The sequence below is a fragment of the Pan paniscus genome, chromosome 19 (genome assembly GCF_029289425.2).
Source record: "Pan paniscus chromosome 19, NHGRI_mPanPan1-v2.0_pri, whole genome shotgun sequence".
In the NCBI taxonomy this organism is placed as follows: Eukaryota; Metazoa; Chordata; class Mammalia; order Primates; family Hominidae; genus Pan; species Pan paniscus.
This window is the reverse complement of record NC_073268.2, coordinates 27,177,340-27,192,237: the sequence shown is the minus strand read 5'-3', so window position 1 is coordinate 27,192,237 and position 14,898 is coordinate 27,177,340. Positions and strand designations below refer to the sequence as shown.

The 14,898-nt window shown below is 38.6% G+C and overlaps 1 protein-coding gene across 37 annotated transcripts in view; it reads right to left on the bottom strand.

The window, feature by feature from the left end:
• The window catches only part of SYNRG (synergin gamma), a 93,044-nt gene that overhangs the window by 45,412 nt on the left and 32,734 nt on the right, over positions 1-14,898 (bottom strand). For all 37 annotated transcript variants that reach the window (XM_034942023.3, XM_055100978.2, XM_034942021.3 and 34 more), the window contains 6 exons: positions 14,663-14,740; positions 10,123-10,319; positions 8,973-9,221; positions 7,129-7,262; positions 1,114-1,232; positions 838-900 (listed from right to left, as the gene is read on the bottom strand). In XM_034942023.3, coding sequence (XP_034797914.3) covers positions 838-900; positions 1,114-1,232; positions 7,129-7,262; positions 8,973-9,221; positions 10,123-10,319; positions 14,663-14,740 — 840 coding nt within the window. The remainder of the gene's footprint in view (positions 1-837; positions 901-1,113; positions 1,233-7,128; positions 7,263-8,972; positions 9,222-10,122; positions 10,320-14,662; positions 14,741-14,898) is intronic.

The window sequence follows — 14,898 nt, the reverse complement described above, 5'->3', positions numbered from 1 at the left end:
GAATCTTGCTGTGTTGCCCAGGCTGGAGTGCAGTGGCATGATCTTGGTTCACTGCAACCTCTGCCTCCCTGAGTTCAAGCGATTCTTGTGCCTCAACCTCCTGAGCAGCTGGGACTACAGGCATGTGCTACCATGCCTGGCTAACTTTTTTGTATTTTTAGCAGCGATGGGGTTTTACCATGTTGGCCAGGCTGGTCTGGAACTCCTGACCTCAGGTGATCCGCCCACATCGGCCTCCCAAAGTGCTGGGAATACAGGTGTGAGCTACTGTGCCCGACCCTATCATGATATTTTTTAAAAACAATAGCTTTTTTTTTTTTTTTTGAGATGGAGTCTTGCTCTGTCGCCCAGACTGGAGTGCAGTGGCACAATCTCGGCTCACTGCAACCTCTGCCTCCTGGGTTCAAGCGATTCTCTTGCCTCAGCCTCCCGAGTACCCGGGGACTACAGGTGCGCACCATCACACCCGGCTAATTTTCATATTTTTAGTAAAGACGGGGTTTTGCCGTGTTGGCCAGGCTGGTCTCAAACTCCTGACCTCAGGTGATCCACCCTCCTCGGCCTTCCAAACTGCCGGGATTACAGGCGTGAGCCACTGCACCCAGCCTAAACACGGTTGCTATTATTAAGGTTTTTTGAATTAGAATACTTATAGTTTGAGTATCTATTATAAACATCACTACTATACCATATTGTTTTATCCATTCAGTTTTTTTCTCCTAAACACACAGACACACACACACTAAAATAAAGGGAATGCCACTGAAAGAACCATCGAAAACCCCTTTTTTATTAAAAATGGAAATAATTTATCCTTTTGAGGACTCAAAAACTTACCTAAAGGTTTATTCTCTGCTGTCTGTTCAAGTTCTCTGAAAGCACTATATTTATCACCAGGATCTATGACAGAAAGGACAGAAGCTCAGTTAAGGTTAGGAATCTTGAAATCACAGCTCCAGGCAGTGAGGCAGATTGGTTTAACCAAACACTATTAACATGTGGTATACAGGCATCTTACAGATTTAGCACAGAAGAGCACCACTTAAAGATTCATACAATTTAAATAGTATGCAATTCAGCATTCACAAGTTTATGAATTTACCAACTTTTTACCTCCAGGTGGAACAGTATTTTCAGAGGACTTGTCAGCTGCAATTCCTTTAAACACAGCGTATTTGTCCATTGAAGGCAATGCTTTAGTTCCAGGAAGTGGCATCAACAAAGAAGGGGCACTGAAGGAAAAAATAAACATATTTTGATGACATTGAATCCTTCCTTTATCATCTAAAAGGAAGTTAGAATTAAAATGGCAAACAGGTATTTCATTAAAACTCATGGCTCTCTGCTTTAAAAGTTAGAAACTATATAGTATACATATATACCACAAATAAAAAAAAAAAACCATGTCCTTTTTCAAAAAACAAAACAAAACAAAAAACATTACCCAAACAATCATCTTTTTCTTGATTAAATGAAGAGGGGTCAGATCCATGCTGACTGTCTAAGCATCTCTTTAAGCCGTAATAACAACTGGAATGGCGTTGGAAGTAGATTATTAAAGAATGATGACTTCCTGCAATTTTAACTTAAGGTCCATAAAACTGCAAAAGTGAACTGTTCCACATATGTATATTCAATATTTTAAAATAAATCATGTTAACCTTAATATAAATTATTAACTTCAATGGGTTCAGAGTGCAGAGGTAGAACAGTTAAGATAAAAATCTATTTATGAAATGCTGTTCAAGCCAAAATGTAAATTGTTTTTCTTCTGATTGTACTGCATTGCCTACTGGCAGAAGTGCATACATCTGATAAGCTGCCATAGAGTTAATACAATTTGCATTTTTACAAAGATCACATCGGCGGTTCTAGAAGCTATCTTTGTAACAAAACAACAATCACTTCAAAATTAGATAAAGATACTTTTGCCTGTGGACATATTTCGTGCTGGATGGAAAAATAGCGTAATGAGTAGCATCTGTGTAGGTAATTCTTAGAAGGCTTAAACATATACTATAAAAGCATTACTTTTTTTTCTTCTTCTTCTTCTTCTTCTCTTATCAGACCCAGGCAGCTCCCTGGAAGAACCACCTTTACATATGAATGACTACATTCCACCACTAGTTTGTGTCATTCAATACCATGCACAAGTTATACAAATGGATTTCTATTGAGTTCTTCGCCCTGGAGCAAAAATCTTTCCACAGTCATTTAAACCTCCTTATCAGTGGCTTACAAGCAAGGTAAAAACTAGGCTGTGGTAGCTGCATGCTAATGGGGTACACAGTCCTTTAGGGCTTAATGCCATCAAATATTATGATTTCACGTCACCACCAAACAGCTGCTACATAACTGATCTTGACAAATGAAATAAGTCATCATCTATACATTGTAAGTGGACTTTTTTAAAAGTTCCATAAGTAATTAAAGTACAGTTCACTGTACAGAATGTTACATGGGAATAAGGGAAATTAACATCTTAGGGAAAAAAAAAAACCCAAAGTTGAATGATTTCTTTATTCTTCATGACCCTCCAGCTTTAGCTACGGTCTTTTAAGGCTCAATGGTAAAAATCTTTCTACTAAATGTTACACTTAATTGATTATTAATTTTAAAATTATATTCACAGAATTGGAAAAAAAACAACAACAGAATCTTTAGGGTAATGAACTACTGCTTGCTGATTAAAGTCAACAAAATTCCATTCAAAAAAAGTTATGACTCAAGACTGTAATTTTATGCATACTGCAAATGAATATTTCATTCCAGTTCTTTCTCTGAAGTTATTATTTTAAAATACCACTGTAATCACCATGAAAGTGTTTATGCCAGTTACATAGTAGTCATCAACCGTTCCAAACATGAAGACGGTATTTCTACACTTTCACACTAATGAAAATACTCAAGTGAGAAAGGCATATATGATTTTACACTTAAGAACCTGTATTCTACTAAAAGGTAAGACTTAAAAAATTCGGCCACAAAAAAGTATTTTACATTTTCTCTAGTGAATCTATTAGTGTTTTACAATCACTCCATATGACTGTGGTAGATAGCTTTATTTAGTTGCTTACCCTGCTAAATATATACATTTAAAAAGAAATATTTTGATCTCAGCAGAATAAACTAACCAACCCCAAAGTCCTATATGTTAGCCCTTTGTGAACTTTTATTTATTTATTTTTTTGAGACAGTGTCTTGCTCTGTTGCCCAGGCTGGAGTGCAGCGGCATGATCATAGCACACTGCAGTTTCGACCTCCTAGGTTCAAGTGATTCTCCTGCCTCAGCATCCCAAGTAGCTGGGACAGCTGGTACTACAGGCATGCACCACCATGCACAGCTAATTTTTGCATTTTATGTAGAGATGGCGTTTCCACAGGTTGTCCAGGATCAAGTGAAATCCTGGGCTCAAGTGATCTGCCCGCCTTGGCCTCCCAAAGTGCTAGGTTTACAGGCAAGACCCACTGCACCCAGCCTTCCCCGCCAGCTTTTTTTTTTTTTTTTTTTAAGACAAATTCTTACTCTGTCTCCCAGGCAGGAGTGCAGTGGCGTGATCTTGGCTCACTGCAAACTCCACCTGCCAAGTTCAGCAATTCTCCTGCCTCAGCCTCCCAAGTAGCTGGGATTACAGGCACACACCACCAGGCCTGGGTAATTTTTGTATTTTTTTTTGTAGAGACGGGGTTTCACCATGTTGGCCAGACTGGTCTCAAACTCCTGACCTCAGATGATGTCTGCCTCGGCCTCCCAAAGTGCTGGGATTACAGGTGTGAGCCACTGTGCCTGGCCAACCCTGGCCCCCTTGTTAACTTTTCTATGATCAATGTCGCATATCTGCTTTGTTGATTAGGCTCCCGAGTGCCTGGCACATAGTATTTTCTGAATGAATGACTGGATGATGTTGCTGCCTTCCAGAGGCCCTTCAGGTCTTATGTGCGGGCTCAACTGCCATCTCTCCTTTGACTATCTAGTTTAACACCGAGTCTAACCAATTTCTCAGATATAAACTGTTCAGTGTCTATAACTCTAAACCCTGAGTAATTCTCATCATCTCACAGCAGGATTACCATGGCAACTGAATTTATTCTATACACAGTAGCAATAATCACTTTCATTGTGCCACTTCTTACTCCTAAAATGCTTTAAAATAGAGTATGTCATAAGTCATAAGCCATCCCACAACTGGTGCCATCCTTAACTAATGTTATTTTCTCACAGACTAACAATGTTCTCCATCCCGGTCTACTCCTAAAACCTTACTTGCCTTTTCATCTTCTCTAACAAGTAATGCCCATTTTCTGTCCAAAATGGTCTTTCCTAGGCTTAGCTATTCACACCATGATTTAACAAATCTCTTTTTAAAACAATATGGAGTACAGATTATCATAAACTAGGGAATACATTTTATATGTACATTTAAGGACTAATCCTAAGAGAACGTTATCAGATAATTTAAATACCAGATAAAACTAAGTGTCTTTAGAGCAGGAACTGTGGTTTTTGCTTCTGTATTTCTCATGCCTATCCCAGTGTCTGGCATATAGCAAATGCTAAATAAATGTTTGCTGGATGAATAAATGAATAATGAGTATGAATTCTAGATAAAACCAAAATAGTTTCATTCAGCTGGGCATGGTGGCTCACGCCTGTAATTCAGGCACTTCGGAAGGCCGAGGCAGGCAGATCACCTGAGGTCAGGAGTTCAAGACCAGCCTGGACAATATGGTAAAACCCCGTCTCTACTAAAAATACAAAAATTAGCTGGGTGTAGTGGCGCGTGCCTGTAGTCCCAGCTACTAGGGAGGCTGAGGCAGGAGAATCACTTGAACCTGGGAGGCAGAAGTTGCAGTGAGCCGAGATCGCGCAACTGCACTTTAGCCTGGAGACAGAGCAAGACTCCGTCTTAAAAAAAAAAAAAAAATAGTTTCATTCAAGGAAAGTATGGAAGTAGTCAAGTCAGAGCTGTATGTAAGAGGAATAGCTGCAAAGTATCATATATGAAAGTAAACTATTACATGGAGATAATGCCACACAAAATTGCTAATATCCCATATATCTCAGGTCTGGCTACCATCTTAAAACTTTCTACCCCCAAATTTTAATTTCATCTACAAACAGTTTTGCTCAGAGAAATAAACCACCCATTTGATAAATTAGGTTTATAACCCACATACTATAATATAGTCATCCAACAGATCTTTATTAATTACATATGATGGGGCCAAGCACTACATATATAAACATGAATAATTGTCTTCAGATGCTTACAGCCTAGAAAGGGAAACAGTCAGGTAAACCAGCAATTACAATTAGGGCACAGATATTCATCAGGTACTACAGCAGTAGCAAAGGAGGTGGGAATTGGTTAGGAAAAACTTCCTATATTTAGCTGATTTCTGAAATGGAACTATAACTATAGGGAGATCAGGTAAGGGTATTTCAGACTGAAGCAAACAGAATGGATAAAACTTGGAAGAACATGGTCAGTTTGGAGTCATGCTGGCAAGGCTGGAGTGTAAGTCATGGGGAATATCAAGAGTTGAGAGTGGGCAGGAGTTAAGATCACACACTGTCACACAGAGCTGACAGAGTTAATGGTGGTAAAGGAGAGATGACAGCGCCAAAGTAAATAGCATGCTTTTAATTTGGTGACTGAATATGGTGACATCATTCACCAAGGAAGGGAATAACGATTTAACACATTTTTATTTGGCTTTGAGTAGGAAAACAATAAAGGTAATTTCATGCAGTGAATTTGAGATGCCTTGAGTCATTCAGATAGGGATGCTTAGATAGCAGTAGTACATATAAATTTTGTTCGAAGGAAGAGATCTGGAGTAGAAATACAATTTATGCATCTAGAAGGTTTAACTTGTGTTGGTGCAGCAGTCCTGGAAATACCAGCACTCTATGGTCACATTCCTTATATGTTTCTTCTATATGTTATGTACATGCATTTAATATATTTTTAAAATCAGGAGAATAATCTCTTTTCCTAATTTGTAATTCTCTATAATGCCTATCCCTTAGTTCTTGTTACAGTGTGTATGCAGCAAAGTGCTGACTAAGAGATAATCAATTGGCTAAAGGGGAAGAGATGAGCGAAACTGCATAAACAGGAACAGAGGAGACATGGAATATGTATTCTGACAATAACAAATTCGAAAAATAAAACCAAAGGAATTCATATCGCTTACTCTGGTGTCTGATGTGTTCCACTTTGCAGAAATATCTAAATACTTTTTTTAATATGCTGTCTGGGCATGGTGGCTCACGCCTGTAATCCTAGCACTTTAGGAGGTCAAGTAGAGAGACTCACTTGAGGTCAGGAGTTTGAGACCAGCCTGGCCAACATGGTGAAATGGTGAAACCCCATCTCTACTAAAAATACAAAAAATTAGCTGGGCATGGTGGTGGACACCTGTAATCCCAGCTACTAAGGAGACTGAGGCAGGAAAACTTGGGAGGTGGAGGTTGCAGTGAGCCGAGATCACACCACTGCCCTCCAGCCTGGGCGACAGAGCAAGACTCCATCTCAAAAAAAAATTAAAAATGCTGACAACATACTGAATCAGTTACTGTACCTGAAGGTTAAGGTGGCGTGTAAAACCTTAGAGAAATATTTATGCAGCTGTCTATGCAAACAACAGAAATCTGAAGGCTTAAAAGACACTAATGTCAAATATACAAGAAATGTGAATGAATATGATTAGAGTTCTGAATTATGATTCTGTGGAAAAGCAACAATACATAACATTACAAAAATGTGCAATTATGTGCTCCTGCCTAAAAAACTTTTTAACAGTTGAAGACCTTGCTTTAATACAGGAACACGAAGTCATCACTGCACAGGTGCTCTTAGCTATAATAAAGGTTTGGCACAGGTAAAAAAGAATATTGGCAGGCAGGTGTGTACTTACAGGAAACAGTAGGAGCTGAAGTTTAAGGTGGACAAAGGGGAGAGAAGTTTGAAAAGTAAAAGTATTAATACAGAGGGAATAAACACAGAAAGTAGTAGAGTAAGGAGTCTTAATTTTTAAATTTCTCACACCTAGCCTTCCTATTATGGATGCCTCTTTCTTAATGGTTAAATGCAATGTTAAACATATGAAACTCTTTTCTACCTGTTTCCATGCTGGGAGTTACTTGTTTTTGAAGAAGCAGGCAACTCTTGGAAATCACTGAACGAGTCATCAAGGGATCCTGACTTAGAAGCATCTTGAAAATCCTGGAAGTCGTCTTCTTCTGGCTTTACTACCTAGGTTTATAAAGGTTATTTAAATAAATAGCACTGACTGACAAAATAAATACACAACAAATCAAAAGTCAATCTCAAAGACTGCCTTTAAAATTTCTCAGTTTAGATACATTAACTCAAGTGCTTACGGCAGGAATCCTGTTTTGTATTTTTAAATACTCTCTGGTACAAATGGTAAAAGACTGGTTTAAATAGCTAATTTAGGCTGGGAGCAGTGGCTCACGCCTATAATCCCAGCACTTTGGGAGATCGAGGCGGACAGATCTCCTGAGGTCAGAAGTTCGAGACCAGTCTGGCTAACATGGCGAAACGCCATCTCCACTAAAAATACAAAAATTAGCTGCGCATGGTGGCATGTGCCTGTAGTCCCAGCTACGTGGGTGGCTGAGGCCAGAGAATCACTTGAACCCAGGAGGCGGAAGTTGCAGTGAGCCGAGATCGTGCCACTGCACTGCAGTCTGGGCGACAGAGCAAGACTCTGGCTGAAAAAAAAAAAAAAAAAAAAGCTAATCTATACATTTGTAAAATAGCTGAATGATATTCATTGGGTTACTGAGCGCCTACCATCTTTAAAAGATATATCTAGCCGGGTGTGGTGGCGGGCACCTGTAATCCCAGCTACTTGGCAGGCTGAGGCAGGAGAATGGCTTGAACCTGGGAGGCAGAGGTTGCAGTGAGCCACGACCGTGCCACTGCACTCCAGCCTGGGCAACACAGCAAGACTCTGTCTCGAAAAAAAAAAAAAATTAAAAAGGAAAGGTCAAAATGCTACAAAAAAAAAAAAAAAAGACATACAGCTATATCATGCATGTTTGCAAATTAAGTGACACAAGCTCATCATAACCAATCACATACATGTACAAAGAGTGGACACTGACTCCTAATCCCACACTCCAGAAGTACTGTTAACAGCTCATTTGTTTTAAAGACAAATGAGATTACACTATATTGCTCTATACTTTAACTATATAACAAAGACACATTTCCATGCAGTAAATGTAGATCTATCTCATTCAGTTTAATGATTACCACTGTGTGAATGAATTGAAATTTATTTAACCTTTCTCCTCCTGTTGGATATTTAGCTATTTCTACTTTTTACTCTAACAAACAATGTTACAACAAAAATTCTTGTATATCTTTGCTAATTCAAGTTACTATTCTTGGGATAGATTTCTAATAATGTGACTACTAGGATAGAAGATATAGACATGCTGAGGCTTTTTTTTTTTTTTTTTTAAACTCAGTCTCCTTCTGTTGCCAAGCAGGAGTGCAATGGTGTGATCATAATCATAGCTCACTGCAGACTTGAACTCCTGGGATCAAGTGATCCTCCTGCCTCAGCCTCCAGGGTAGCTGGGACTACAGGTACACACTACCATGCCCAGCTCAACATGTAGAATTTTGATTGCTATTGCCAAGTCTGCCTTTCAACAAGGCTGCACCAATAAGCCTAGAGTGTATTAGTCACTTTTACCCTACTTTTTCAATGACATTAAATATTATATATTTAAAACATTTTTGCTAATCTGAGAAGTGAAAAACTAAAGTATTTTAATTTCAGGTTTAGCAGTTTTCCTGAAAGATACAACCTAAGCATTTAAATGTGCTCACCATAATCCAGTAACCTACTCTATGTATCCCTGGAAAAAATGGTGCCCAGATTCACTTTCAGTGATTATCTGAAATATGCACAGCTTCGCCATTTACCTGATTTGCAGGGTAGGTTGGTATGAAACCACTAGAAGCCTGGGCTGCAGCTCCACCCACTGGTCCAACAAGGTTAATGCCCATGACTGGCTGTCCAAGGCTGAGGGGCATGGAGCCCGCAGGGCCTGAAGGTATCACAGTTGGCTGACTCACCGGCGTAGGCAGAGTCATAGAAAAGCCACTTAAAGTTGGAATAGGAGCTGCTGGGAACTGGTTTAAAGCATCAGGACTCATTGCAGGAACGCCCCTCTACAAATGATAGAAAGAAAATGGATTAGAGGATTGTAAACCACATACGGTCGAAATCTGGCAGAGACCGAAAGGTAAAAAAATCTGTAGCCTTTGCATGTTTCCACTCCAACTCTCAAAACTCATGAATTTGATTTAAGAAAAAAAGTTACAAGGTCAATGCAAACCTAATAAGAAAGAAATGGCCAACACATATCAGTTCTGACATTTTCACTTTCTGACAAGTTTGGTTAATTCTATATGATCAAATCATTTAAAATGACTTTGCAATAAAAGAAAAATTTATACCAGACTGAGAATACTTTATCTGTATCTATGAAATTTTAGAGAAGAATTTCAAAACACAGAGTAATTTCACCTATTACTGACTAACTTTCAAGTTCAGAGAATGTTAATATTAAAAGTCTTTAGGCCAGGCGTGGTGGCTCATGCCTGTAATCCCAGCACTTTGGGAGGCCGAGACAGGTGGATCACTTGAGGTCAGGAGTTCGAGACCAGCCTGGCCAACATGGTAAAACCCCATCTCTACTAAAAATACAAAAAGTAGCCGGGCATGGTGGTGGGTGCCTGTAATCCCAGCTACTTGGGAGGCTGAGGCACGAGAATCACTTGAACCCGGGAGGCGGAAGCTGCAGTGAGCTGAGATCGCGCCACTGCACTCCAGCCTGGGCAACAGAATGAGACTCAGTCTCAAAAACAAACCAAAACAAAAAGTCTTTAAACAAAGGAATAACTTGCTATTATGCACATCTTATAAACTCTACATTTTTGAAGGACTATATCCTGAAAATGATCTAAATTTTAATGTACAAGGAGTTACACAATGTAGTAAAAAAGATTTCATATCCTTGCAATTTATATTAATAAAGTTATTTGATCTAACTTAAGAAATATTGTTTACCTGTGTTACCGCTATCATGGCTAGAACGGTATAAAGTTCTTCTTTTGTAAGTTTGCCAGGTGTAGTTCGATTAGCTAAGGCCCATATCTGTCCAAGAGTTTCCCTGGGAAGCCCAGATGACATCAGAATGGGATACAGTTTGGCAGTATCTATTCCAGTTGGAGTCATTGTGGTTTCTAAGATTTTCTTATAGGCATCTATTAAAGGAAAGACCAGATTACAAATGGAAACACATTCCAAGTGATTTATTTTTGGGGGTGCCATTGTTGGTATACAAGAATAATCTTCAATAAAACTGCTTTAATAGAACCGAAGCCATGTCAGGGTTTAAATTGCTTTAAACATATTCAAGTGCAGCTGGGCATGGTGGCTCACGTCTGTAATCTCAGCACTTGGGAGGCCAAGGCCAGCAGATCATCTGAGGTCAGGAGTTCAAGACCAGCCTGGCCAACATAGTGAAACCCCATCTCTACTAAAAATACAAAAGTTAGCCACACGTGGTGGCATGTGCCTGTAAGCCCAGCTACTCAGGAGGCTGAGGCAGGAGAATCACTTGAACCCCGAGACAAAGGTTGCAGTGAGCCAAGATCGCGACTCTGCACTCTGCACTCCAGACTGGGCAACAGTGAGACTCCGTTTCAAAAAAAAAAAGAAAAAAAAATTTAAGATATTCAAGTGGAAATGTCCAGCAGACAATTAAGAGTCTGAAGTTTGGTACTAAAGATAAAATTTAGGGCTAGAGGTAAGACAAAGTCTTATAATTCAGTAGAAGATTGTAACAAGACAGCATGCTTTGGACTTTACAAGAGAAGCTGTAGAGTAATGATGGTGGGAACAGTTTGAAAAGAGCAACGGGAAGTAAGAATTATACCAACATCACTCTTCTCCAGTAAATTAGAGGCTGTGAGAGAAAACACCATTGGAGAAGGTGCTACGGAAATACAGCCTTTAAGGAAAGACCCAGTTTCTGTTAAGGTGAGGAAGCAGAACAAGTGTCTTAAAAAGGGGGGTACAGTTGGTGAGTTTTTGACAATAACATGGGTTTTCCAAAGGACCAAGTGGGAAATGTTGTTAGATACAGGGCTAAAACAAAGAATGCCAATATTGCATGGGATATACTTATACTAAAAAATTATTTGCTGTTTACCTGAAATTCAAATTTAACTGGGCATCCTGTATGGTTATTTACTAAATGTAGCAAGCTTAGTTAGGGAAATGAAAGTTAGTAGGGCTAAGGGGGACAGAGAAACTGTTTAAAACAAAAATTTTACATCTGGGATTATAAGTATGGATTACAGGTTAGTGGGCTCTCCATAAGAACACATATTTTTGGCCAGATGTGGTGGCTCACGCCTGTAATCCCAGTGCTTTGGGATGCTGAGGTGGGTGGGTCACAAGGTCAGGAGTTCGAGACCAGCCTAGCCAATATGGTGAAATCCTGTCTCTACTAAAAATGAAAAAAATTAGCCAGGCGTGGTGGTGCACGCCTGTAGCCCCAGCTACTCAGGAGGCTGAGGCAGGAGAACTGCTTGAACCCAGGAGGCAGAGGTTGCAGTGAGCCAAGATTGCACCACTGCACTCCAGCCTGGGTGACAGACTGGTTCCCTCTCAAAAACAAACAAACAAACAAAAAAAACCATATTTTGACTAGAAAGTATACGTGCATGTATGTTTGGAAGGAAGAGGGAGAAAGTAAAGTAATACAAACTGGCAGAAAATGGATAAAACTCCAAAATATACCAAGATCTAGATTTCGTTTGTTTGGCTTGAGGACAGAGAAGAAAAGATGCAAACTGTCTAACAGGCATTTGGAAGAAAAGCCATTATTTTAAAGTACAGTTGAATTGTACATACTATTTTGGTAACAGCCTTTTGTCATTATGAGTAGTATCAGAAAATGCATTTGAATGAAAACTATAAAACATTAATGCAATAAATTGAAGGGGACATAAAAAAAATAGAGAAATATTCCATGTTCATGTTTTGGAAGGATCAATGTTGTTAAAATGTCCATAGTACCCAAAGCAATGGGTAGTACAGATTCAATGCAATCCCTATCAATACCAATTACATTCTTCACAGAAACAGAAAACATAATCCTAAAATTTATATGGTACCACAAAGGACCCAGAATAGCCAAAGCCATTCTGAGCAAAAAGAACAAAACTGGAGGAATTACAGTACATTACTGTATATTACCTGACTTCAAATTACACTACAAAGCTATAGTAACCAAAACAGCATAGTAATAACACAAAAACAGACACAGAGACCAATGGAACAGAATAGAGAACCCAGAAATAAATCCACACATCCACAGTGAACTCATTTTTCAGAAAGGTGCCAAGAACATACATTGGGGAGGGTCTCTTCAATAAACGGTGCTGGAAAAACTGGATCTCCATATGCAGAAGAATAAAACTAGACCCCATCCCACACCAAATAAAAAAATCAAATAGAAATGAATTAAAGATTTAAATCTAAGACCAGAAACTATGAAACTACTAAAAGAAAACTTGGGGAAACTCTCCAGGACATTCGTCTGGGCAAAGATGTCTTGAGTAATAACCCAAAAGTAAAGGCAATCAAAGCAAAAATGGACAAATGGGATCACATCAAGTTAAAAAGCTTTTGCACTGCAAAGGAAACAATCAACAAAATGGACAACCCACAGAACGGGAGAAAATATCTGCAAACTATCCATCTCACAAGGGATTAATAACCAAAATATATAAGAAGCTCAAACAACTCAATAGAAAAAAAGCTAATAATCTGATTTTAAAATGGGCAAGACAACTGAACAGGCATTTCTCAAAAGAAGACATGCAAACGGCAAACAAGTTTATGAAAAGAGGCTCAACATCACTGATCATCAGAGAAATGTCAATCAAAACTACAATGAGATATCATCTCACCCCACTTAAAATGGCTTTTATCCAAAAGACAGGCAATAACGAATGCTGGTGAGGATGTGGAGAAAAGGGAACCCAAGTACACTGTTGGTAGGAATGTAAATTAGTATAGCCACTATGGAGAACAGTATAAAGGTTTCTCCATAGTGGCTGTACTAATTTATAAGCCAAGATTCAAAAGCAACCTAAGTGTCCATTGACAGACGAATGGATAAAGAAAATGTGGTACATATACACAATGGAGCACAATTCAGCCATAAAAAAAATTGAGATCCTGTCATTTCCAACAACATGGTTGGAACTGGAGGACACTATATTAAGTGAAATAAGCCAGGCATAGAAAGACAAATTTCATATATTCTCATTCATTTGTGGAAGCTAAAAATTAAAACAACTGAACTCATGGAGACAGAGAATAGAATGATGGTTTCCAGAGGCTGAGAAGGGTAGTGGCGGGAGGAATAATGGGGATGGTTAGTGGGCATAAAAATATAGTTGCATAGGAGGAATAAGATCTAGTATTTGATAGTACTACAAGGTAGCTACAGTCAACAATAATTTATTGTACACTTAAAATAACTTACAGAGTATAATTGGAATGTTCATAACACAAAGAAGTAATACATGCTTGAGGTAATGGATACCTTATCTACCCTGATGTGATTATTACACATTGTATGTCTGTATCAAAGTATCTCATGTACTCCATAGAAATATACAATTATGTAGCTACAAAAATTAAAAATAAATTTTTTTTTGTTTAAAGAAGAAAATGCACTTTAAGGATTTTCTTTTCTTTTTTTTTTCTTCTTGGCTCAGCAGTAAAAATACATGTAAATAAAAAGTAGGTCAGGTGCAGTGGCTCACACCTGTAATCCCAGCACTTTGGGAGACCAAGGCAGGCAGATCACTTGAGCCCAGGAGTTTGAGACCAGCCTGAGCAACATGACAAGACCCCGTCTCTACAAAAAAATACAAAAATTAGCTGGGTGTAGTGGCATGCGCCTGTAGTCCCAGCTACTTGAGAGGCTGAGGTGGGAGGATTGCCTGAGCCTGGGGAGGTCAAGGCTGCAGTGAGCCAAGATCCTGCCACTGAACTCCAGCCTGGGTGACAGTAAGACCTTGTCTCAAAAAAAAAAAAAAAAAAAGAGTAAACACTATCCTTCACATCTTCCAATGTGAAAAAAAAGATCCCACATGGTCTTTTATTTCATATAGTATTACATGACAAGTCATAGAAAGAATATTTTTAAAAATATAAACTAAGAATTCAGAAAATTACATTAAATATTTTAGTAAAATTCTTGATAAGTTATTAATTGCTGAAGTAAATATTTGATAATGTCCATTAAAGCATAATAAATCTGAGAGCTTTTAGAAATAAAAGTATGATGGTTGATAAAACATTAAAACAAAACTATTCTCCTCTATTTATATAGTTATTCCATATATGAGGCACTCTTATGAAACACGACATTTATTTAATTTCTGTACTCTTTCAGAAAAAAAGAAAAGTGACAACTCCTCCTGCATATTTTGTAAGTACAACAGTAAATATTTACAACTACATTTACAATATTTAAACCAAAATATCCAGATGGGAATCCTGGGTAAAGAAGCTTTTTTACCTGGAACCAAACTCTCATTGTAAATCCAAGGAGGCATTCTGGGCTGAGCAGGATCCTGTGAGGGAAATACTCCCACACCTAGAAGGTAAGAAACATTAATGTATATAGTGGTCCATGGAGAAGATGGCAAAATCACACTGAGTCATGGTTTTTTATAAAGAGCACTGGCTGGAGACACTAAAAAAAGTCACCAATACAATTAAAATACTTGGTCCCCCCTGCCTCCGATTCAGAAT